The sequence below is a fragment of the Salarias fasciatus genome, chromosome 14 (assembly GCF_902148845.1).
Source record: "Salarias fasciatus chromosome 14, fSalaFa1.1, whole genome shotgun sequence".
Classification (NCBI taxonomy): domain Eukaryota; kingdom Metazoa; phylum Chordata; class Actinopteri; order Blenniiformes; family Blenniidae; genus Salarias; species Salarias fasciatus.
In genome coordinates, this window is record NC_043758.1 from 37,829,092 (window position 1) to 37,855,788 (window position 26,697).

A 26,697-nucleotide genomic window follows, 5' to 3' on the forward strand; every position below is an offset into this window, starting at 1 on the left:
CTGACTGCACGTTGATGCAAGCCGGGTAGTGGGGCCCCAGTAGGTAGGTTCCCGACGTGTCATTGTACTGTATCCAGGGGCGCTTCAAGTTGTGTCGCCGATATTCGCCGTCTGTCGGAGCCCCCTACTAGCAACTAACCGGTGAGTACTCGGAGAGGGCCCCATGAGGGTGACTTTCAACAAGTTGTCGTTGCAGAGTCTAGTGCAGCGCCTTTAATCTGTCATTGAAATTGACTGATGTTAGCCGTCCCTCGGGGCCCCCTTCAGCCCGGGACCCCAGCCGATTGCTAGGCTAGCGCATGCGCAGAAGCGTCTGGTACGGATCGTCTTCCGGGTTGCGGGTCAGGCGCTGACAGCAGCAGACACGCTGCTGAGAAAGTTGCTCTGAACCGGATCAGTTCTTCTCCTCCTGATGAGGTTTGACGAGTCCGTGAGTTCACAAGGTCAGAGAAGAAGGAGTGTCGAGAAACGGCCTGAGTGTTTGTGTCTCCAGAGGAAACATTTCATCTCCTGCAGGAACAATGACTCCAGTTGAGGCTTTGAGAGAGTTTATTCAGCAGCGACTCACTGCTGCTGCTGGAGAAATCTTCACCGCGTTTCAACAAACTCTCCTCCATTACGAGAAGGAGATGAATGTTCAGGACAGACTGCTGGAAATCACAGGAGAACTTCCAGTCCCGTTCTCCAGAACAGGTATGTTAAAGTGTGGATGAACACTGAGTCTGACTGCTGGAGGCTCGTTCCATTTCTTCTGAAGCAGCAGACAGAAATGAGGCTGCAGCTGCTCTTCTGGTTCCAAGTGAAACAACAGGAGTGATTTTAGCTTCAGCGTCAAACAACATGTGTATCAGAAACGCTGTTTGCAGACAGAAGCAGTGATTTATTGAGCCTCAGTCTGAGCTAACATGCTAACTTGACTGTGGTTTCTGCAGCTTTTACGGTGAATGTTTAGAATAGAGACATTAGCAGGTCTGCCGATGGGGGACAGACCGCTGGAGAAGGTGAGGTCTGGGATTTAGCCTGCTCCAGACCAGGATCAGGTCCAGGATTTAGCCTGCTCCAGACCAGGATTTGTTTAGTCTCATCCCTTTTTCCAGTCAGAAGTTCACACAAGCAGAAACCAATTTTCATTCTGTTGCTCTCTACACATTGTTCTCACATTCAAACATTCAGCAAGATCCACTGCCAGTATTTACATTTTTGTGACATCAGTAATTTCAGTCATTTTAGATTATGATCCTATGCGTAGATAACAGTTATCTGTAGACTGTGTGTTTGTGTGTGTGTGTGTGTGTGTGTGTAAATACATAATTATTTTGACTTAAAACCAGTGTGTTGTGAGTCAGCCTGTAGGTGAAGATCATACAGTGACCTTTGAACTTTCCACTTTTTCTACTCACTGCTTCACTGACTGACAGTCATAAATAGGCCTGTCACCACAACAAATTTTGCTGGACGATAAATCTACAAATTATTGCCGATAAATGATATTGCCATTATTTTGAGACCATATTTAAAGGGGCTGTGTCATGCAAAATTCACTTTTTGTATGTTTCAGCCTTGTTATATAGTTATTTACTCATAAAAAAAAAACACCCCCAAAGGGGATTTTTCCTTCATGTCCGTGTGTTTGAGCTTTCCTTATTTTTCTCCTGCTCAGAGAGGCAGCCCCTCCCGTACCTGTGAAAACGTTCGGTCTGTTCTCGTGACGTCACTCGGAGCAGAGCGCTCCCCTGACCCCGCCCCTCTTCCCCTCCCCTGCAGGCCCTCGGTCGTGAAACGGGCGAGCCAATCAGCGTTGCCGCTCTTTGTTTTCAAATTTTTTCGGTGAATTCCGGTGGCTAAACCGGAAGTGACGCCTACTTGCAAGTGCAAGGAGAACCTGCAAGGAGAGAAACGGCTCACCCGTATGGCAGCTTCCTTGTTCTCTGCCTGTGCAAGTTTGTCTCTCAGCTTTTATTCACAAACACAGGGTGGGGCTTACAAGTGTTTGTTGGGATAACATTGGTTTCAACATCCTGCTTGTATGGAAACAATGCAACAGATGCAACAGGATGCACTCAGTCAGCATAGATAAGATGCGCCAGTCAGCATTTTGCAGACTGCAGGCAGATCACCCATCCTGCTGAGTCAACCTTCAGTTTCCTGTGCAGTTCACTACAACATTTAACAATAACATCAAACATAATATTTGCAACACTTCACTGTTGTAGCGTCTTGTAAATTGCAGACGGTCCCTTAACCCCGCAGCACCACTCATAGAAACAGTTGGGGGGGAAACCTATGGTGCAGAGCAGCTGGTGCAGAAGACGGTCCCTGTGCAGGTGGAGGAGATGGTGAATGTGGTGTTGATGCTCAGAGGCTGGAGCTGCTGTCATGGCAGGGAGTCTGGGAATTCAGGTGGGGAGACCAAAGTGTCCTCACTGAACAGAACACACACACACAAACAAAGAACAATAAAGTCAAGTCATTGTGGTTCAAACTCAGCCCTAACATGTTCTATACATTTTGAAAATCCAACATCCTCCTTTAGAGGGGCTTTAAAACGTGCTTGATAACTTTAGTAGAGCAATGCTGTCAAAAAACTGTACCAAAAAAAAAAACCTTGTGAGTTTACAGTCGATACATGGGCTTTAATATTGACCATCTCAAGTCCTTTTTTCCATAATACTGAAGGGAAAAACACATTTTATTTGACTACGTGGAGGAAAAGATTTGCTATCAGCTGGAGTTTACTGCAGGCATTTTGAGTGTGATTACGTTACTCTGAGGACAATGACTGTAAACTCCTGGGAGTAGCAGTGTCTACACACTAGGGCTGAACGATATATCGTTATCATATCGATATCGGGATATGAACATTCAGGACATTAGTTTCTCAAAATCAACAATATCAAGATTTCCCCCTCTTGCCCTGCATGTCAGCTCGCCCATGCACAGGTAAGGCCAGCCAACCACAAACCTCGTTTACTGGTTGACAGTAGAGGTATATGAATTCCGTTTTATTTTTTCCCACATTCCGTTTTTTCCGTTTTAATATTTCTGAATTTGGTATTTTGTTTTTTATGCTCATTTTTACCATAAAAAAAGGTGTCTGGTAAGAGGAAATGAATAAATGTCCACAATTTAATAGAATATAAGTCCATTTAATGTTTAAAGTCCTGCAACAAAGAAATACTTTTCAATTAGTCGCATGCGTCTTTGCGAGTCCAGTCCACAGTACGTTAACAGTGTTTACAAAAAAGCTTTTCCCCTGAGGCATAAAAGTCCGTGTACTGTTCTGCTCTGTATTTAGCGCTTAGCGTGGAGTTTCATAACTTTTTTGAATGTGTGAGAGGGGAGGGAGCAGCTCGCTTGGACATCGTGTTGTTGCGTCGCGTCTCGTCGTGGCTGGAACGCGCGTTCACATTTGTTTTCAATTGTATTTTGACACAAAATTGCGGAAAGCATTTGGCGTTGTGAACGCAGCTTTAGCATGTTAGCAGCGCTGTGGAAGTGACGTACACGTTGCAGCAGCTCGGGCGGTCCCCCCGGTATGTTTGCTTTGCACTATAAGGTTCCATTTTCTCCCAAAAACTGAATTTCAGACCAGATTAGGACGAATTCCGCAATATTCCGCGTTTTATTCCAATTCCGTTTTTATTGGTCATTTCCGCGATTCCATCCGCGATTCCGTTAACACGGATTTCATATGGCTCTAGTTGACAGCTGATGGCAGAGGGCGGCTGCAGAATCTGCACAAGCGAGTTTGGTGGTCGTGGCAGTGACTTCTCATAAATATAACTGTATTTTTTTTACATCCTTTTGTATTATGATGTTTTTATTTTTCTGAAAAATGCTTAAATTTCACTGAATCCATTGTAATATATCGTATCGATATCAAGATATCTGGCATGGATATCGAGATATGAAATTTTGCCCATATCATTCAGCCCTGCTACACACATTCTTACACCAACTCTCAATCCAGATAACACATTTTTCTACCTTACAACAAACTGGGTTCACTAAACTCTCACCATTATCCTCTATCGGTGACTCCAGCAGTGCTGTAGCTGAGTTGTGGCCGCCTTCGCTTCCGGTGTTTTCGGGTCGGGAGCGTAGATTGCATCCATTTGTTGGAACCATCTCTATGTCTTTTCAGCCCCACTCTTTGATTCTGGTCCTTGTTTCAGTTTTTCTCGGCATTGGGCTGAGGTCCAGTGTAATCCGTGGTTCGCCATCGACTCAGGGAGGTCTTGAAAAACTTCAGACAGCACCGTTAAGGTCATACTGGATCTTTTCATCTCCCACTAAACAAATGAGCGTCTGAACCTCTCCAACAGACCATGGAGTTACTGTCTGCTTAGCTGACATTGTTTTAATTACTATTTAATTTTTTGATTTATCGTCTGTTGCTCTTCTCTTTCTCCTTTCGCGTGCGTCTCAGCGCTCTTTTAAACATGGCAGTGTTTTGGGTTTCGCTCAAGCCACAGCACAAAATCACTGACCAATGAGCGATCAGTATGGGGTTGATGTCACATTTCCGGCCCGACTCAGCGTAGGCCGGGGCCATTTGGGCTGAAAACAAAATCTCAGATTTTTTCACAAAAAAATTTGAAAAATTATTTTATTTTTTTTTTTTTTTTTGAAGAAAACACGAACTACAAAGGACAAAGACAATTCAAAGTTTTGCTTTTATTTTAGCAAATACTTAACTAAAGTAACCCATACTGGAATTAAAGTGCCAGCTGTACTTTTGTTTTCACAAATACACTTTGTAGTTACATTCACATTGAAGACTGCACCATTTTCAATAACATTAACAATGTTATTGAAAACATATTACTAAATCTATATATCGCGCCTCTTTCGTACCATACATGGTGCCGTGGGTAAATGATTCCCGTCACAGTAAGTTGTTTTTTAGTTGGAGTTTGTTGGCCATAGCGGCCTTGTTCTCCTCGCAGAGTGGCATTTCTCCGACTCGGCTGGATGCCTGTTTAAGGTGCTGAAATAAGCCTGTTGTGCTGCTGCTTTTACTTGCAACGGGCTTCAGACAAACTTTGCAGCGTGCATTCACTTGTTGTGCGTCAGTTGCCGCAAACCCAAACCGGTTCTAAACTTATTTCTTTGAATCAAACTTTTCGCTCTCGTTAGCCATGTTGCTAATGTGCATGACGTAAACAAGGGGGAGGGGGAGGGGTGAAAGCTATGGAAGCTCCCGTGGGACAAAAGGGGTACCATATGTGGAAGAGGACAAATTCAAATTTATTATTTTTTTCAATCTTCTGCAACAAAAAACTCGAATTACTCGATAAAACAGGCCTGACTCAGTCCGACTCGTCCCCCTGGCGGAGTAGGGCCGAAAAGCCTACCCGGGTAGCGGTAAAGCGGGCTAATGGAAACGCCCAGTAGCGGGGTACAGTGAGTCGAGTAGGGGAGGTGGAAACACGCCAATACACACACAGAGCAAGTCTTAATGAACTTTGATCCTTTATGTTATGCTGACAGAGGTAAAGAGGTCACAGGACAGTTTAACACGTGTTTCTACTCTGTGGGGTTTTTCCATCATGATAACATGTTGTGCAGAGCTAAGACATTTTAGCAACGATAACATAGGATGCATATCATCAAAAGCATATGTGATTAATGGCATAATAATTTTTCTAACAGAGGGAAATTGCAGCTGCAAGGCTCAGGGTGGGATACAGCTCAGCAGATTCTGCAGATATAAGCCACAGAAGCACCTCCTCCAGGGATTTGGTCTGAATAAAAGCAGTGAAAACAAAGATGAATGGAATTATTCAGTAAAACCAGACTGTTGTAGTGGTGATAGTTAATGTAACTTAATATTCAGTACCTTCAGATCAGGACTCCCCACTCTCTCTGTCTGAGACTCAGACAACAGGTCAGACTCCCTCAGTCTCAATGTTTCAATCATGTATATGTTGGCTTTTCGCTGCTATGCTCCTAATTGGAAACGGATTGAAGTCCCCTCGCCTCGCCGACTCGTCCTGTCCTGCATCCTGACCCTCGCTATCTGCAGTCCCTTGTGAACTACCTTCAGACCTGACACAAATTTCCACGTTGTCACCACCATTAATTATTCCATTTTAACTGTTACGTTATTTTCTCTGCTGTTTCACTTGGACTTTTGACTTTCCTCCTTGCGAGTAGGGTTGGGTACCGTTAGATATTTTTTGGGTACAAGTACTTCTTTGATACCTCACGTACGGTACCGGTTCCCGAACGGTACTTTTTTCGTTACCTGCCTTCACGGAGCACAGACGACGCCATGACTGCATTTGCACTTCATGCCACTGTTTGCATGTTCAACCTTATTTTACACAGACACCACAGAGGAAGAAGGGCGCCGCAGCCCTGCAGGCTCTCTGCATGCTGTTAGAAAGAGCGTGAGTCGGCAAGACGTGGTCACATGTTCAATGATGCGATGCACCGTTTTGTCAGTAAAAGAGAAGAACTGAACGATCGTTTCCGTGCATGTTTATTGACCGTGCAGCCACTTTAAGAACCCAAACTGATCCCCGTACGCACGTCTCTTGTTCGGTACCAGTATATACCGAAGTTTTTCAGTCGGTACCACTGAGGTACCGTTAAACGGTACCCAGCCCTACTCGCGAGGTCGCTTTTTAAAGTACCGTCTTGATTTGGCCTGCCATATCTGCAACACTAAAATCATAAACGTTACTCTGACACAGAGGAAATTTTTTTAAAAATAAACAGGATGTGCTTGGAAAAGGGGGGGGAAAAAAAAAAACCAAGCAATATTTACCTGTTTGTACCATCCGCCAGGGAAAACCAGGATGCCGATAGCACCAACTAGTGAGAAATAACTGGAAGAAACACGAGTTGATCTGTGCCTTCTTCGGGAGTTGCTTCAGGTCTTTCTGGTTCACTGCTGTTGATATAGCGCCACCATAGTGGCACAATACTGCAACTGCAGTTAAAATACATAGCTGCCGCAGAGGGACATCAAGCGCTCAATCAACACAGCTGGAGCTTCACGCTGTGTTGAGTGATATCAATCGCTCTGGCTGGTAGCGGCACAGAATTAGCTGGAGGCGGCCGCCATGCGATTTTGAACGCAGGAAAAACCCTGGCACGTGTATACATAGACGGCATACAAAGCGATCCACTATCACTCCTGGTTTCCCAGGGCCCTGGGTGATGCGGATTATATGGCGTCCTGTGACATGCGCACAAAGTCTCTCATGGAATTTCCAGGTCTTTAGTTTTGCAGCCAGCAGTCCTCAGCGCCGAGCCATGCGTTTTTATCTGCTGGATATCTGCTCAGATAATGTTCCAACATCTCCATGATACGCTGCCCAAACAGCGGGGGCTTGCCCGGCCGGAGCTCCGGCGCACACACCGAGAGGTCCGCCTGCCGATGTCTCGAATTAACTGGAGTCTCAGTTAACTTGTGACAGACAGATGTTGAAAACCTGATGGAAACTTGTGGTCGTTTTAGTGAACAGCGTTTTTTTCTACAGTTACAGTAAATTTACAAGTTTAAAGTCTTTTGTGAGTCTTATTATATAACATCTGCTGTTACCAGCATATGTTCGCAGAAATCTGTCACTGATTTAGATGAGAGTTAATCCACAGCACCACCCAGGCGGTCCGCTGGTAGTCCACCATGTAGCTCTTTGAACAACTCACTGTTAAGCGATTTATTGGCCACCTCTCCTCTCCAGTGTTTGTTCTCTCAGGGTTTTTATTAAATGTTCTTTCGCTTGTTTTTGACTTTCCTGCTTCCCGTTCACTGCAAACGTTATCATGTCACTACAGACGAGGGAACGCATGCATGGAACAAATAATCCTCTGTTTGATCCGCTCCACTGTCAAGCACCGTATATATGAGACAAGGAGCGGATTATCGATCGGCGTAGATGACCTCGTACAAATGGATCCGAAATACAATCCACTCCGAGTGAAGCGGATCCACTCAGGAGATTATTATGACACATTTATAATCCGCTTCACCTACAATCCCATTAGAAGGAGGATTTTTGGGTCCATGCAGACATGGCCAGTCATAAAACAGGGAGGCTTTTTGATCAAATGTCCACACTGACTGAAGCCTTTGGATAACAGAGGAAACCAGAGGAACAGGAGAGGTGGGGGTGGGGGGTCGTTAGTCGGGGGAGGGGTGCGGTGAGGGGTTGGGGCTGGATCTTCAGAGGAGACTGGAGAGGTCCAGCCTCCTCTAATGCTTCCATGATAACTTGGAATCCACTGATCATCAACCAGGCTGATCGTCGGGCCGATATTCTGCATTTGGTGTGTTGGTTTTGGCCCCTGAGAAAACCACATGGGTCTATCTGTTATGAGAACTTCCTGTTCCGGTGGAGAGAAGGACGCCACTCTGGTTGTTGTGATGATTCTGTGTGTTCTCATCCCGGCTCGGTCTTTTGTGCAGCCAAATCAGCCTGAAGCCACTTGTTTTGGACTGGATGAGCCTGGATCAGTCCTGTGCCTCAGTAAAGCTTTCAGCTGGCCTGGACATTACAGGAACTCTGACAGAATAATGATGTGTTCAGGTGTTGCTGGGAAAAAAACATGTCTGAACCACCTCAAACTGTAAACTTCCCACTAACGTTTGAGAGCTGAGAGAAGCCAATGTAGCATCCAGACAGCTTCCTCATTTATTCTTTAAACCTCACAGCTGCTGTCAGGTTTCTATAAAGGAGCAGTTTAATTAGTTTCTAAATGTCTCTGTTTTAAATGCAGCCTGTCCTGTCTCATCCATCCCTCACTGTAAAACATTCACATCCGTCTCATCAGGGACTTTGTCTTGTTTCCCTCCAGAGAGTCCACAGCAACACATTAGTAACCAGAAGACCAGTTCCAGTGGTGAGCAGGAGGAACATGAAGCTCCACACATTAAAGAGGAGGAGGGTCTTGTTGAGATGAGCGTTACTGATGGTGGAAGTGAGGATTCCCACCACTCTGTGAGAGACTCCACCACCCGGAGACTCACTGCTGCTGCTGTGGAAATCTTCAACCTGTTTCAACAAACTATTGTCCAGTACCAGGAGAAGATTGATCGCCGACACAGACTGCTGGACGTCATCTTCCAACCTGAGATCAAGTTACACAGAATCGGTATGTTAAAGTGAGAATGAACAGTGAGTGTGACTGCTGGAGGATCTCCATCGTTATGGCTGTTTGCTTTATCCTCCACAGACAGAAGCAGGATCTGTGTGTGTTGTGTTTTTAATATTTTACTCACCTTTATTCAGCAGACTGGTCACTCCAAATACTTTGACTCTTCTTCTCCACTTTCTACTTCAGCTACAGCACACAGCGCTCCCTCTGGTGTGGAAGTTTAATCCCAGCACCGTATTCCACTTTAGGAAACACAGCATGTCCTTTTTCCTCAAGGAAATATATGCCAGAGCTTTAACAATGACTACGTTTACATGCAGCTAAAATTCGGGCTCAGGTCAATATCTGGGTTTCTGAAACATTAGAAAAACCCCGTTTACATGCTTTAACAGACAGTTACCCCGTTTACAAGTCAGCGCATTCAATCGGGATATCCCTTTCCAAACCATGGCGCGTGTCGTGTTCTCAAAACAAAACAGCTCTGACTGGAGCGGCTTTGTGTTGCCAGATTGGGTGGAGTTTCCGACAAAGCAAGCTTCTTTTTTGAACACGTTGGACGGGTTGATTAAATGATGATGTGTTTATGACGTGTTTTTTTTATCATACAAATACGGGTTTAACGTGCATTTTCAACAGAGGTGGAGGTTTGGGCTGCTTTCTACGAGTTTCAGATTTTTTTACGGGTTCGATAGACAGATCTGGCAACCTCCTTCACTGGACTGCAGAGGCAGACGCTGGTGATTCCGTTCTGTAGACAGAACGCAGACAGAACAGTTGTTCTGTTGTACATGATTTTTCTGCAGGCCATGCAAGTCACCGACTTTCAGAAGGAAGCATGTGCGATGTGCGCGCTCAGAATAACAGTTCGTATCGTGCGTTTGGGAAGCCTCACATGGACTAAACTGTGGTGAGTTTCGCACCTACTTGTTGCTGGACTCAAAAGACCATGAGTCATTGCGGATGGGAGCATGCACAGAGCCAAAAACAATGTCCCTTAACTCATTATCCGTTTACACAGCGGCACTTTGGAGTTTGAAAAGAAGTAACCCAGCGGTCTTTATCGGGTTTTACAAATCTTGAAAATGAGCTTTTCCGGGTTTTGGCGGGTGTTTACATGGCCATGCTGGGTTATTGGCAACATTCGAGTTTGAAAAGGGTTTGAAAAGAGTTATTGGCTGCATGTAAACGTACTGACTCAGTAGGGTTAGTCCATTTGCTGTTCAACATGAAAGTGAAACACTAAATGTCTTTCACAGCATTAGTGGTGCAACGGATCATCATTGATCCGTGATCCGTTCGGATGAACGTCATCGGTTCGGCACATACGTGACCCGCGGATCGATTTTGTGCTCAGTCTGCACACAGCTTGTGGCGAGCGGAGAAAGGAGGAGCTTGAACGCCCCGCGGCATTAAAATCCCCTGCATTTTGGTTTCCCTGTCACATATGACAACGAAGGAAAGAGGTCAGTGGGCAAAACCAGGACGGTGTGTGTCGGCACTGTGGCATAAAAACGCCATATGAAAGTATGGCTGGCGGAGCGTGAGAACAATTATAAAGCACATTCGAAACATGCCGTAAAGCAGAAGCAGCAGATAATCAGCAAGATTAAAAAGTGAAAGAATAAAAAATAAAATAATGCCCTTACAGAACATCTAATAATATCCCCTCTTGTGGTATTAATGAAGGATTTTTAACTTTCAATAACTCCGCTGGTCCATCCTGCTACGGAGAGGAGGTTGTTTTAACAGTGCTCAAAGACGCACAGCTGCTGCTGCGGAGCAGCTTCAGACCAGCGGGGGAAACACTGCTGTTCAGCCCCGAAAAGATGGGACTTTATTTTGGCTGTTTTACACAATGTTCCACTGGCTGATAGAGTTACTTTTGATGCGCCTGCGCCACGAGAGGAGCCGACGTGGAAACAGAGCCTGGACTGGCTGGATGGAGGAGACGGGACCTGAAGAACTGCTATGAAATGTAAATGAACTCTAAAGTTTAGCAAATTATTAATTTACTCAGTGGTGTGGAGCCAGCAGCCCAGAAAATAACGTACCAGCTAAAGGGAGATAAAATACAGACAGAGGACGTTTAGTCAAACATTTTATTAAGACTTCTAATCTTTAATTTAAGCTGCACCGACAGCGGGTGGCAGGCGCCGCCCTCGGTGGCCTGAGTCCCGGATCCTGTTCGGTCCTGTGTCCTGCTCGGCACCGGGTCCAGTGCTGGGTGTGTGTGTCTCGGTGGGACCGTCCCGCTGTGGGGAGGAGTCCGGGCCGCCTGAGACATAATTAAACAAAACAATAAAACTCTGAGCTGTATCACGTGAGTCAGCCTCATTATTTGTAACATCAGGGTTAAATTAACGGATCTATAATCTGTTCAGACCTCAGCCGGTGTCCGTTCGTCCAGACGACGCTGTTCATCGCTGCTGCAAGCTTCCTCCAGACAGCGTTTTCCTATTCTCCTTTAATTCCCGTTTTAATTCTCCCAAAGAGCTCCACCTGATTTACCTCCACCTGAAAGGTGACGCTATGATTATGAAAAACTCACTAAAATGTCAGTCTGACTGCAAGGATGAGGAATGGTAGCAGGAGGGCTTTGTTTAGAATAATTAATTAGCCATGTGCTAGTCTTAGCGTAGCTTGTTTAACTCACAGAGTAATTTATGACAGTAATTTATTCATGACCAATATGAAGAACTTACCAGAATGAAAATGTGTGGAACATATCAAGAGATATCTTGGGATGAGATCGAACTTCATGTCCACACGTCTAACAGCAGCAATCCAGGCAAGCCATAACATGATACTAGGGATGTGCCATACCACTTTTTTTCAGACCGATACCGAGTACCAGTACTTCATCTTCAGTACTCACCGATACCGATACTCGCATACCGATACTTTATATACATAAAATTTAAAATAATGCAATGACAGATTATTTTTGAAAATGAATTTTATTTCTAATGAAAAGGCAGCCCAGCCACTATGTTTAAGTCCAAAATAATAGTCTGAAAAATAAAACAAACAACTCTGAGTTTACACTTGTTTAAATTAAATTAAGTGCAGGATAAAACAATTTCTCTGAATTTTAAGTTTTTTTTTTTAAATGAACTGACTTACAAGACTTAATCCTAGTGGTAAATGAACAACATCGCGCACCTCCTTTAGCAATTTTAGCATAGCAGAGTTTGCATTCTGCAAAGCTCGGCTCGTTTTCACTTATATAAAAGAATTTCCACACCGGCGAAGTTTTGGTGAGACGAGCAGCCGTTCTGGATTCATCCTGTTGTCTCTGCTCTGGATGAGACTCATGGAGAATCAACCCGCTGCAGTGTAGCCCTGTGCCTGTCAGCTCCAGAGAGGAGCTTCTTCCTCCTTCATGTTTCTCGGCAGCTTGCATCCCATGTGGTTGCACTACCGCCAACTGCTGGTGAGGAGGGCTTACTACGCGTGGGGTTTTCTTGCCGTGAGTATCGGCGGCTGGCATCGGTAGCCTTCACGAGTACCCGATACTTTGAAATAAGGCCAGTATCGGCCCGATACCGATACCTGGTATCGGTACTCGCACATCCCTACATGATACGGTGCTTCCAAGCAGGAAAACCAAAAACAGACAGCCCATTATCTAACTTTCTGCCCTTCCGGTCATGCCAGTGAGCCTTACAACCAGCAACACAGCAGTTTCGAACCATTTTGGTCATTGCTTTCCCAACTTCTAATGGGTTTGCACTGCAGTGCGTTTGTTGCACCCCTTCAAAATGGCAGATCAACATTAAAAATGGCTCCGCCCCTTTTTTGTGACATCACGCTCCAAAGCTCAATAAGTTAGTGTTGCACTACTGTTATTTATACTTTTTTACCTAAATTATCTCATTTTACAATATTGTGTCTGCACTTTAAAAATGCAACAACATATATTCCTACATTTAGTTAAGTTGTCGTTGCAGTACTGTTTCATATTGTTCTATTGAAATTCCCTTTTAATTTAAAAATATTGGGGCTGCAAGTTATAGAAAATAATTATACCTAGATTGATTTAGTTTAATTGCATTTGCACTACTGTTTTTTATACTGTTCTATTTAGAAATAAACGGCTTGAATTTGCTGTATTGATTCATGTTTTAGAGTGTTTAACCTGAGCCAGGCCTTACCATAGTGATAATGATGTGACCTTCATGCTGGCGTGGCATGGTATTATTTTATAATATATTGGTATCAGATCGGTCCTCGGTATCGGTCGATACCGACAGTAAAATTATCGGGATCTGTATCGGGAGGCAAAAAATGGTATCGGAACATCTCTAAAGGAAATGCTCTTGCTTTCACTTTTAAACATGGCCCTGAGTTCTGCTGTTATTTTTCATTGATTTGATTTCACCAAAAGTTTAAAGCTAGGGTTGGCGATTTGAATTAGATACATTTTTTAAAATACTGGTTAAAATGATCTTTATGACCCGATGGGAAGCAATTCATGGCGTGTTCTTAAAGTAGTTTGGAAAATATCCGCTATCTACAGCAGGAGTAAAACGGGAAAAACAGCAACCAATCGTCTTGACGGGACACCTTTTTTTAAACCAATCAAATCCCTTCACCGGTCGACCTGCCCCCTGCGCGTACATGTCAATGGCGTGCACTGACCCTGGTTCAGTGCGCGCGTAGAAGGACGGAGCGTCGTTGCAGAATGGCGGAGAAGAATGTTTGGGGCTTTACTCACCGGTGAGTGCGCCATAACTTGGCTTAGTGCAAATAAAGAAAAACGAAGAAACGAAGCGCTGAGGACAGGTTACGCCAGGAAGCACTGGACGCGGAAGCGCCGCGCGCACTGCGCGCGCGGAACATCTCCGTGTCTCCGCTCCCAACGGAGCTCCTCCAATGGGGTGGGAGCTGGGCGGAGCCTTGGGAGATGCTACATTCGTGCTACATGCTAGTTTTCCAAGATCGCCAACCCTAGCTTTAAGTGATCGCCGGTCACAACCATTCAGGATTTTCTTCCAGTCACATTTCTTTCTTAAAGACGATGGGCTACCACCCTCCACGAGGCAGTGTGTATAAATATCAGGTGCTCATCCAGCAATAATGTATTGACTTTAGGCTGTTTTTAACATTTGAATTAAAATTTTCAGTTTTACCACCTTGTTGCCGTTTTTTTTTTTTTTTTTTTTTTTTAATTAAAGCCTGAACTGTAGAAGTAATGAAAATAATCTTTAATCTTGTCCTTTTTTTGTCCTTACAGAACTCCAACAGCACCATGACTGTAGAGAGGAACAGGAAACAAACTACTGTCTAGAACAGGAGGAACCAGAACCTCCCGAGATTAAAGAGGAACCAGAAGAACCAGAACCTCCACAGATAAAAGAGGAACCAGGAGAACCAGGACCTCCAAAGATAAAAGAGGAACCAGAACATCTAGAGTTTAAAGAGGAACCAGAAGAACCAGGGCTTCTTCAGTCCCCAGAGGACCAGGAGGAACCAGGGCCTCCAGAGATTGAGCAGCACGAGGATCTTGGTAGCAGGCAGACGGGAGCGCTTCCTGTTGTGACGTTTGAAAGTGAAACCTTGAAGGTTCCTTCTGTTGAGAAGCAGAGTGACCTGAGTGAACCAGAAGAAGAACCAGACACTGAGCAGCTCCTCTCTCAGGACTCTGAAGTCCACCATGAGAACAAACTGATTGACTTTCCAGTTTCAGAGAAGCAGGCTGAATGTGAGGAAACATGTGGTGAACCTGTCCGTAAAAAACCAAAACTACGTCAGAAGGTGAGAACGGTCACTGATAAGAAGAAAACTTGCGACACATGTGGAAAACGCTTCAGTCGTCAGAGTCATTTGTTGCGCCACATGAGGACTCACATAGGTGAGAAGCCGTATTCTTGTGACACATGTGGGAAAAGTTTCTCTCAGCTGGATAATTTGTTGCGCCACATGAGTATTCACAAAGGTGACAAGCCATATTCTTGTGAAACATGTGGAAAAAGTTTCACTCGACAGAGTTCTTGGTTGATCCACTTTAGGATTCACACAGGTGAGAAGGTGTATCCTTGTGAAACATGTGGGAAAAGTTTCCTTGAGAAGGGCACTTTGCTGGGCCACATGAGAACTCACACAGGTGAGAAGCCGTATCCTTGTGAAACATGTGGAAAAAGCTTCAGTAAACACAGTCATTTGTCGGCCCACATGAGGATTCACACAGGTGAGAAGCCGTATTCTTGTGAAGCATGTGGAAAAAGTTTCAGTGAGAAATGCGCTTTGTTGCGCCACATGAGGACTCACACAGGTGAGAAGCCGTACTCTTGTGGAACATGTGGGATGAGATTTTCTCATCATAATTCATTGCTGCACCACCTTAAGAGTCACAAATAGATGAAGCCATGAAAGACTCTCTTGTAGAGCTCATTCAGGAGGATGTGGACAGAAACCTGAGGGACTGTACAGACCAGCTCTGTAAGGTGGTCTGCTAAATCGTCCACCTCAGCCTGAGACTGGAAAGAGTTCTGCCATGTGGAAGACGTCTTGTGTGGTCCCGGTCCCAAAGACCTTGTGTCCCAAGGAGCCCAACCACTTTCAACCTGTGGCCTTACCCTCTCATCTGATGAAGGCTCTGGAGAGATTGATCCTTTTTTTCTTCTTCTTCTTTTTATCAGATTATTTAAATAAATGTGAAGTTTAATTTCACACTGATGTGATTATTTTCTAGCTGTTCTGAAAAATCATAATTTGTCTTCAGCTGCTGTCCTGTTCTAACAAGACCTGTTGTTACAGCGCTGAGCAGGTGTGTGAAAGCTTTTGACAAGCAAGATGTAATTATTTATTCGTCTTTAATTGAAAGGACATAATTGAAATAACTGTGGAAATCAAGCTCATTTGTACATTAAAGCTGTTGGTTCTATACACTATTTGTTTTATGTACACACAAAGGTAAGCAATTAAGAAGTAGACACGGAAAATTGGGAGAAAGTTTTAATTTATTTCTCGTTTGAAGATCTAAGATATTTACTGCATGATCTGCTGCATTTCAAGATCTAATTAGTCTGTCCTACTATTTAAACAATGCATTGTCTATCTGCATGTTCAAAAAGGTTTGTACTCATGTTTGTGGTTATTCATGGCTTGTTTCACTATATTTTATTCCCTTTCCTCGAGGAAGACATGCATAGAAATGATATGTTGATACGCTTCAACAAATAATGGACAGATTTGCTAAACAAGAGTGAAAGTGACAGCTGTAGCTACTGCATAGTAAATAATCACTTTATGTATGACAGCTTGCGTCTGAAGTGAAGAAAAGAATACCGTATTTTCTGATGTTTGATTCCAACTGATCCTGTTCACAGCATTCTGATCAACCCAATTCTACTTTTAAATCGTATCTGCTCACTTTAACAAAGCACATTAAACATTCTATAAAAAGTTACAGATATCGTTTCTGAGCCACCTGTCATTCTATGTATTTATACACTGCTGAAAGATACAACATTTTGCTACTGCCTCACAATTCTTAGTTGGTTTGTAGCAGTGACTTTCCATTTGCTGAAGAACACACTGAATTCCTCATGTTTGGTCCCACACACTGGGTCTTCTGAACATGAGCAAGTTTTAATTATTTTACCTGTTATACTTTAATTTTTAAGTATCATATAGTTCAGTATAATAGCTATAAACCATACAGAACAAATACAACCCAAACGATCTGAATCTAGCAGACATTTGACTTGTTTTGTCCTTTGTAAGATAAGGCTGTGGATTCATAATAACTTTGCTTAAAGATGTGATAGTATTTATTAAATTAGACACAATAATGCTTTGAATAAAACAAAAACAAACAAACAAAAAAAACAGCAAAGCAAACAAAAGCACTGCCAAAGGATCTTTTCTCATCCACCATCAGACTTTCCAATTGGCTGTGACTATGACAAAGCACTGTGGTAATATAGAGGCATCAGAGCATTCAGTCCGCTGTATCTTATAAAACAACAGTAAAGAGATTTCTTCAGAGGTTTTTAAAGATTGGGCTGTTCTTGTATTTATTCGTCTTTTCATCCTCTTCTCCAAAACTCCTCACTAAAATGTACTGTAGGAATGAGCACGGTGAGAAAAGAAATTTAATTTACCAAATAATGAGAAGCATGATTGCGGCACCAAGGCCATCTTCATATGTGAAGTGGGTGTGATGGTTCAGGGACGAATTTCTGGATCTAGCTTGTTAAGGTTGTCTTTCGCAGGGTGTCTGTGTCATCAGTTGTTGATGGCGCATTAATCTGTATGAAAAGTGCCCTAAATCTGAATATTGCTATTGCCTGCAAATTGGCTGTGTAATTTGTCATATTTTTTAAGGCTGGGCTCTCGTGAAGTGACAGTGCATTCAGGCTGTGCAGAAGGAGATTTTATTTCATGACAGCTCAGACAACTGGTCGCCTTGACCTTGAGGCTCAGTGTAATGAAGTGTGTCAGGGTCGCCAATTCATCCCCGTCTCCACCAATGCATCAGCTGCATTAAAAGCACATAATGTAAACAACTCCTAAAGCCTCGGCTCTTCTGGTCCCATTTGTCATTGTGCATTTTGAACACATAATTTCATTCTCTGTTTTGAGGCAGCATGTTCCATAATTTCTTTTACAAGCAACAAACGCAACCTTATTCCCGTGCTACTGTAGCTCAGAAGAAGCGGGATGACAGTGTATTACAACATAAAGCATTCTTGTGTCATTTTACCTTTTATGCCTTCAGGCAAATAAGAGAAAACAAAATTATACAACAATCCCATAACAGGTCATTGCTATCAAAAAGACTATTTCGGTTATTACTTTTGTTTTTTTTTTTTTTTTTGTCTGCATTTATTCTGGAGAGGTTGATCCTGAACCACCTCCGGCCTCTGGTGAGCCCAAACCTGGATCCTCTGCAGTTTGCGTACCAGCCTGGGATTGGGATGGATGACGCCGTCCTCTATCTGCTGCAGAGTTCTATTTCATCCCTACTGACCGCCAGAGGCGGTGCTGAAAGCACTGGAATGTTCCCTTCGCGCATGCGTAGTTCGAGTATGTATACCAACACACGTCACTCGTGACTCCCCGGGTAACCCCGGAACCGTATAAATACCGGTTCCCTGACCCGGAATCGGCCCCTGTGTTCTCGCGTTTGTTCGAGGCTTGAAGAATTGGACTTGCCTTTTTTCGGCATATTATTGCTCGGTTGCTGGGAGCCTTGAGACCCTGTTGGTCGGAGCTGCGGACACCCTCCAAAGGCTGCAACCGTGCTAACCTCTTCCATCTACGCCGCGGCGCGTGGTAGTCACCGCGTCTCCTCGGCAGGAGGATCTGTGCAATCACCGTCATGGTAAGGTTGCTGTTTCTGTCTGGACTTAGCGGATTGAAGGACTAGCCGGAGAGCTCTCCTCTGCCGCACGCACGCCGCTGCCGCTCCGTGAGCGCTGGGGCTGTGCTGCGGGCTTGGGGAAGCGGCGCTGGGTGCCACGCCGTGACTGCGTTGCTCGTTGTGGCGTGTGTTGGCCTGCTGGTCGGGACACCGGCTCTCTAGCCCAGCTGTTTCCAGCGGGTAGCGCCGCTGTCGGCAGTGGGAGCAGGTGCTGCGAGGCGGCCGCTTCCCTCTCCCGTGTGTGCTCAGCTAGGAAGCTAGCTTCCCCTGTGTGATTCGCTACTGTGGTGCGGGCCGTGCAGGCGGCGTATGCCTCCTTCCCTCGGTTTTCTGCACTAAGTGACATTTGTCAGTTGCGTGTGGCCGTGTAGGCGGCGTGTGCCTCCTTCCCTCGGTTTCTGCACTAAGTAGCGTTAGGGAGAGTTGTGAGGGAATGCCTCCGTTTCATTTCGGGCTACCGCGATCCCTCGAGCCGCCACAGGGAGGCAGGCTTCGGGGTGCCTGTTTCGAAATGGGCTACCCCGCTGGGCTCCGCCCAGGGACCGCCCCCTTCACTTTGGGGCACTTTCGGTTCCGTTCGGGGGAAGGTTTCCCGAATCGACTGGGGAACGCCAGAGGGGCTCCTTTTCTTCATTTCGGGGGACCGTCGATTCAGTTTGGGGCCTGAGGGCCCCGAAGCGACCCGGTACGCCGGGAGCGGCTACCATTCTCCATTTCCAGGGACCCTCGATTCAGTTTGGGGCCCAGACACCCCGTGACGACCCGGGCGGCAACATCCAAGGAAGGCAGCAGCAGCAGCATGGCGTCCGGCTAAGCAGATTGATTGGCAAACGCGACCCGCCATCGGAGGGCCCCCGCCGGCCAGCGTTCGGGCAGGCGGTTCCTCCGGCCTGTGGGTTTCGCCTCCAGTCGGTCCCCCCTCGCAGGAGGGGCTGCCGGGCGGATGCCCATGTGTTACGTACAGTACAAATAAATCTGACTTGGTTAACCCCGCGTGCCTCCTGTCGTTCTTTTACTCTGAGAAAAAAGCGCTCATGCGAAACGACATATGCGCGTGTTGTTTGAAATCGAATTCTCTTGTCTTTCCAGAAATGACTAAGACCAAGGAACAGAGGGTGTGCCCCATCTGTGGGAAGTACCTTAAAGCTGTGGCGAAGCACCTGCGGCAGATCCATCGGATCCCGAACCCCAATGAACGGATTATCCTGAATAACCTGGCCACTGGCCGAATTCTCCTCGGGGGCGGGAGATGTTCCCTCCCGTTATGCAACTCGCAGGTGTTGCACCTGGAGAAGCACCTGCGTGGACACAAAGATGTCACGGACAGACGGGTGGAACGGGAGATAAAAAGTCTCAAAAAGGCTACAGCCATCAGGCTGTTGGCGGAGCTCCGCGCTTCGAACCCGACCCCCCCCCTCATGAGCACGCTCGATGTCGAGCAGGAGGAGGAGGAGGCTGGAGGGTCTGCCGCCGGGCCCGGCGGCTGCACCAACCCGTCGTGCATTCAGGCCGGGCAAGAAAACAGGGAGCTCCAGCAGGAGGTGACGGAGCTCCGACGGGACATCGAAACCTCAGGGTACGTGAACGGAAAACCCGTTTTAATTTCTCATTGTGCTGGTGTCGTTTGAAATGCTTAAGGCTTAAATATTAACAGCTTTACAATCCCCTCTCCTTTTGCCGCCTCTTTTCCTCTCCACAGGCACAGCTGCAGCAGCAGCAGAGGCTGGGGCCTTCCGGGAAACAAACGGCCAAGAGCAGGCACTTGGTCGAGGTTGGAAGGGAACACAAAACTTTTCTCTTACGCAAAGTCCTCCACTGAAATATGAAACTTTTTCGATATACAGGACAGTAGCGAAGAGGACAGTGAAGAGCCCCGGCAGGAAGGGGAAGAGCAGGTAGAAGGACAGACCCTGGTTGCACGGCAGGTACGGCAGGAAGGGGAAGAGCAGGTGGAAGGACAGACCCAGCCTGCACGGCAGGTCCCGCAGGAAGGGGAAGAGCAGGTCGAAGAACAGACCCAGGCTGTCCGGCAGGAACGGGAAGAGCAGGTGGAAGAACGGACCCAAACTGCACCGCAGGTCCGGCAGGAGTCGGAAGAGGAAGAGAGTGAGGAAGAGGAACAGCAGGAGGCGGAGGAGGAGAGCGAAGACGAGGCGCAGCAGGAGGGGGACGCGCCGCCTCCGCCTCCCACAGAACGTTCCGCCCAAGAGCGGCCCCGGCAGGAGGTCGCGCAGGCGGCGAGCAGAGCAGCCCCCATCCACAGCTCCCCATCGGGAAAAGGTTGCGGCGGAACCCGGACAGAAGCGGCCCGCCAAACGAGGGAACCGCCCGTGTGGGCCTCCTCAGACCAAAGTGTTGACAGAGGAGGACGAGATCCCGAGCGAGGTGGTCTGGCGAGACAGTTCATTCTGCTTGCGCACTTTTTCATCTCGCCTCGGAAACTGCTCTGTGATGACCGCGTCGTATATCTGATCTTGTAGGAAGAGGAGAGCAAGGACGTTCGGACCGCTATCAGCAAAATTGCCACGGAGGAGGAGCGTGTCGTAAGTGATAGTAAAGAGAGAGCTTCAGTCCCCCCGTGCGAGGTGAGGTATTAAGACATGGCGGTTTCGTCCCTTGTTTTAGGAAGACGAGAGCCCCTCCAAGAAGAGGAAGGGCAAAGGTATGCACAAGGCCCTGAGGAACATCTTTGGTGGCGTGAGCCACGCTTCGAGGATGCGGGACATCCACTTCCCTCTCTCGATAGGTGAGGGAGAACACATTGCGCGTGTCTGGGAGTGCAGGCACGTGGGGTTGTGTAAAGCCGCGTGTGGTGACGGCGCTGCTTTCCAGCCGGAGTCATCATGACCTAACGAAAGTCCTCAGCCCCCTCCACCTCTGCATGTATCTTCTGTATTCGTGCGGTTTTGCACATTCACCTATGCTTTGGAATAAACATGTTTTTCTGCTGCGGTCCGGGAAGCAGGGTCAGGGTGACATGTTCGCATATCGTTATCTATAAGAGTTACTCTGACATGTTCAGGAATGTGGGGGGAACTCTTTCGTCCTGCAAGATGTTGATGTCCGGTTACCATGACAATGGATGGGAGTAGGGACAGGTAGAGAAAGAGGAATGCGAGAACTCTTTTGCCTGGTCATCCTCCATGGTTCATGAGAGATCTGGCCAATCTCGGAATGACACCACGGGAGGGGTCTGATGGGATAAAAGACGGCTCGCGCTCGTAGTTTAGTTGGAGTCTTCCGTGGAGGTGTACACTCGCTCGGACTGATGCAGCAAAGAGTTTCCTGCCTGATCTGTTGGCTCCCCGGATCGTGCGTCGCGGTAAGAAACTATAACAATGTGTTGTTATGCTGCATATTGCTGTGTGATTGTGATACGCTGTGTTGCGGGGAATAAACTGACGCTTTTATTCTAGCATATCAGTGTCTGGTGTGTTCATTGTGTACCGACCAAGACCGATCCTGTCTAAACATTCCACAAAACACCGCGTTAAATGTTCGTCACATTGTTGTCGCAGAGAAAGTGCCCCGAACTGAAGTCTGACATGGAGCTATGGCACTGGGGCTGACACTAAGTGTTGGCTTCAGTTTGGGGTACTTCAGTCATAGAGAAAGTACCCCAAACTGAAGCCAACACTTAGTGTCAGTCCCAGTGCAGTAGCTCCATGTCAGACTTCAGTTCGGGGCACTTCTCACATAGAGAGCTGGCTGTGAGAGCAGCCCTCCCATCCCCCACCTCAAAAAGGGGCACCCCAGTTCATATTGGGGCACCTTGTACCAAAGTCTCCCGTTTCCCCCCGGGAGTGATGTCATGGCCCTGCCCACCTCAATAAGGGGCACCCTAGTTCACATTGGGGCCCTTTGGCCCAAAAGCACCCCAAAGGCTCCATTTGGTGCCCGGGAGTTATGTCATGGCCCCTCCGACCTCAATAAGGGACACCCCAGGTCATTTTGGGACACTTTTGCCCAAAACACCTGGAAAGCCACCCGTTGACCCTGGGGGCGGTTGTGGTGGCCTCGCCCACTTCAATAAGGGACACTTTGTTTCATTTTGGGAGAGTTTGGGACAAGCTGTCCCAAATTGACCTGGGGTGGCCCTTATGGAAGGGGCGGGGCCACGACGTGACGCCAGGGGCCAAAATGACCTGGGGTGGCCCTTCAGTTTGGGCTACTTCTTGTGGTTGTAAAGTACCCCAAAATGAAAGTATTCATTTGGGGTGACTTTTGTAATGGGAAAAGTACCCCAAATTTACCTCCTTCGCCTGGGGGTCTCCTGCAATGACAAAAACCCAAGTGACCTCTTCAGTTTGGGCTACTTATGGAGCTTGAAAAGTAGCCTAAAATGAAGTCTTTGTAGTGGTAGGCGTGCACCGGCCTCCAGCACGCCCACCGAGTAGCCAATCCCGCTGCGGCAGAGTTGTGATTAGAGTAACTCGCCTCACCTGTGCGTCTCCTCTCCTCTGGCGTCCACACTCCATGCAGCCGATTCCAGAGACACAGACACTTCTCCTTAACGCTAAAAGAGCTGGTCACAGATTCCTAGCTCAGGCTTGGTGACCTTGCGGCCGTTCATGAGCTTTGTGGTCTCCGGTCTCGTATGTGTGGGCTGCCTTGTAGTTCCTCGCTCTCTATTCTTGCGTGAAGCGCTTTATTGACTTACAGCTGGGTGCGAGGTTTGTTTTCCCCCTGCTGCTCCTGGTTCAGAGCGCCGCCTTGGTTTCCAACCGGGCCTCCTCTTCTCCCCTGATTTGGTACTCCTCTCTGGATTTTGCGTTCCTTTCCCACTTCCTACTGGCTCCTTGTCTGCCGCTGCGGAGCACTGTGAGCAGGGTGACGTAAAGACTGTTGGACCGAGCGACCACTTGAGGGCGCTGGTGCCTTCCACAAAGACTAAGTGTGCGCTCTAAAACAAAATGAAACCAAAACAAATTGCTGTGTGAAAGTGTTTGGGTGGGAAAATATTTTAAAGCAACCAGAAATGTTTATTTGATTAATACACTGTAAAATAAAGGTTATATTTTTTCTAGATTGCCTCTGTCCTCTTCAGTCCACCTACTTGTGCTGCCTTATTTAACTGCGGGGCTATTTTGGTTTAGTTGCTGGTTATACCAGCTGGCGTTGTCATTGTTTACAGTTTCTAAGTTAATGTTTATATCATCCCACTTCGCGACGCCGCTCGGCTACATCTTCATTAAGGGTTACTTATTTTCAATGGGAAAAGTAGCCTAAATTTACCTCCTTCACCTTAGGGGTTGAGAGAGCCCAGACCTTGTCTTCATTTGAGGCTACTTCCTTATTGGAAAAAGTATCCCAAACTTACCCATTACCGTTGGTTCACTTTCAAACACACGTACGCAAAATGACCTCTTCATTTACGGCTACTTTCTGTGGTTGAAAAGTAACCCGAAAAGAAAGTCTTCATTTAAGGCAACTTTTTTAATGGTAAGAGTCACCCAAAATTACCTATGACCTGTGGTTCACTTGGAGACATGTGTATACACCCCAGGGGCCAAGAGCAGTCACCCGCAGGCCCGCCATGTCATTTCGGAGCGTTTTGGGACAAAGCGTCCAAAAATGACCTGGGGCGCCCCTTATTGAGGTGGGAGGGGCCATGACATCACTCCCGGGGGCCAACGAGAGGGTTTGGGACAAAGTATCCCAAATTGACCTGGGGCGCCCCTTATTGAGGTGGGTGGGGCCATGACATTACTCCCGGGGTCCAACGGCAGCTTTTGGGACAGAGCACCCCAAAATGCCCTTCGGTGCCCCTTATTGAGGTGGGAGGGGCCATGACATCACTCCCGGGGGCCAACGGGAGCGTTTGGGACAAAGTATCCCAAATTCACCTGGGGCGCCCCTTATTGAAGTGGGTGGGGCCATGACATCACTCCCGGGGGCCAACGGGACACTTTGGGACAAAGTTGAGGCGGTCCGACAACACCTCGGCGGTGTTCTACATCAACCACCAGGGCGGGACCAGGTCTGCCCGCCTGCTGGAGGTTGCTCGGCAGTTTCTCCGCTGGGCGGCCCCCCGCCTAGCCAGCCTGCGGGCGGTGTATCTCCCAGGGGTTCGCAATCAGCTGGCGGACTCTCTCTCCCGCCCGGGGTTCTCGTCCGGGGAGTGGTGCCTCCACCCACAGGTGGTGTGTGCGCTCTGGGAGTGTTTTGGCAGGGCTGAGGTCGACCTCTTTGCCTCCTCAGAGGCGTTCCATTGCCCACTCTGGTTCTCTCGGGGAGAGCCCCCCGGGCCCTTAGGCTAGGATGCGCTGGCACACCCTTGGCCGCGGGCCCTGCTCTATGCTTTTCCTCCGGTCCCTCTGATCTGGCCTACGTTCCTCCGGGTGCTATGGGAGGGACACACGCTGCTCCTGGTGGCCCCCTTCTGGTCGGGCCGGGCGTGGTTCCTCCTGCTCCACAGGCTGTCCCGCAGCAGCCCATGGTGCCTTCCCTGCAGGAGGGATCTGCTGTCCCAGCACAGTGGCCGGATCTGGCATCCCTGCCCTCACCGTCTCTGCCTTTGCGCTTGGCTTCTGAGGGGACCGAGCCGATGTTAAGCGGCTGTTCGGGGCCGGTCCGGCGCACCATTCTCAATGCTAGGGCGCCGTCTACCCGGCTGCTGTATGCCTGCAGGTGGCGGTTATTTGCGCAGTGGTGCAACGGCCGAGCGGCGGAGCCGGTGCTTTGCCTGGTCCGGTGGTTCTGGACTTTCTACAGTCCCTCTTGGACAGGGGCCGCTCCCTGTACACCCTGCGGGTGTATGGGGCAGCGATTTCAGCTGCCCATGCGCCGGTCACAGGTGGCACGGTTGGGGGCCACACGCTTGTGTCGGCCTTCCTCCGGGGGGCCTTGCGGCTTCGGCCCCCGAGGGTTCCACGGGCACCAGCCTGGGAGTTACATCTGGTGCTGGACTCTTTGTGCCTGCCTCCCTTTGAGCCTGTGGCGACAGCGGAGCTTCAGTGGGTGTCCCACAAGACGGCGTTTCTGCTGGCCATTGCTACAGCGAAGCATGTAGGGTAGCTGCACGCACTGTCTATCCACCCGACGTGCCTCCGGTGGCACCCGGATGGGGTGGGTGTCACGCTTTGGCCGAACACCACCTTCTTACCTAAGGTGTTGTCACGGCGAGCTGGCTCGTTCGATACGACCCCCCGTCGGACGACGCAGGGGGCCGGTCGGAACTCCTCTGCCCAGTCAGGGCCCTTCGATGCTATATGGCAGCTACGGCAGATGTGCGGGCATCAGATCAATTGTTTGTCTGCTACGGTGGCTGTTGTAAGGGCTCTGCGCAGTCCAAACAGTGCCTGTCCCACTGGGTGGTGGACACCATACGTCACGCTTATCAGCCCGCGGGCCGGCCTGTGCCCCAGGGGGTGCGCTGCCACTCCACCAGGGCGGTGTCTACATCTTGGCCCGCCCTGAAGGGGGTGCCCCTGGAGGAACTGTGTGCTGCCGCATCCTGGACGACGCCTAGCACCTTCTCCCGGTTTTACAGGCTGGATGTTGTGCCTCCACATCCGCTGCGAGTGGTGCTGGACCCTACAGAGGCGCCTCAGTAAGGTGGGTGCCTGGCTTCTTTCTGACTGAGTTGGCATTCGTCATTCCAGTGCTTACAGCACCACCTCTGGCGATCAGTAGGGATGAAATAGAACGAGAGTTACGTATGTAACTACGGTTCTATGAATCCCGGATGACCGCCAGAGCGCTTTGTCACTCGGAATCCTCGTAGTACGCGAGAAGATTCCGTAGGAGTTGATTCTGAGTCAGGGAACCGGTATTTATACAGTTCCGGGGTTACCCGGGGAGTCACGAGTGACGTGTGTTGGTATACATACTCGAACTACGCATGCGCGAAGGGAACATTCCAGTGCTTTCAGCACCGCCTCTGGCGGTCATCCGTGATTCATAGAACCGTAGTTACATACGTAACTCTCGATCTCTGTCTCACCTGGAACACCGTCAGGATCATGTTCTTTGACTTTACCGTGCCTTCAACACAATACAGCCATCACTGCTGAGGGTGAAGATGGAGAGGGTGGGGGTTAGTGAGTAGCTGGCTGCATGGACCATGGACTACCTCACAGACACACCCCAGTATGTGAGGTTACAGGACTGTATGTCTGATGTGGTGGTCTGCAGCACTGGAGCCCCCCAGGATACAGGATTCTTACCTTTCCTCTTCACCCTCTATACACAAGACTTCCGCTACTCCACAGACT

General features: G+C 48.0%; 1 protein-coding gene across 2 annotated transcripts; it reads left to right on the plus strand.

The window, feature by feature from the left end:
- Positions 1-348: 348 nt before the first annotated feature.
- On the plus strand, positions 349-20,734 carry LOC115399952 (zinc finger and SCAN domain-containing protein 26-like). 2 transcript variants are annotated; one of them, XM_030107614.1, is made up of 5 exons: positions 349-693; positions 8,812-9,108; positions 14,348-14,965; positions 19,571-20,057; positions 20,181-20,734. In XM_030107614.1, exons 1-5 carry the CDS (start codon positions 522-524, stop codon positions 20,305-20,307), a joined length of 1,701 nt encoding a protein of 566 aa, XP_029963474.1. In that variant the 5' UTR covers positions 349-521; the 3' UTR covers positions 20,308-20,734. The 2 variants fall into 2 exon arrangements, with proteins under 2 accessions (XP_029963474.1, XP_029963475.1); XM_030107615.1 differs by lacking the exon at positions 8,812-9,108.
- Positions 20,735-26,697: the final 5,963 nt, after the last annotated feature.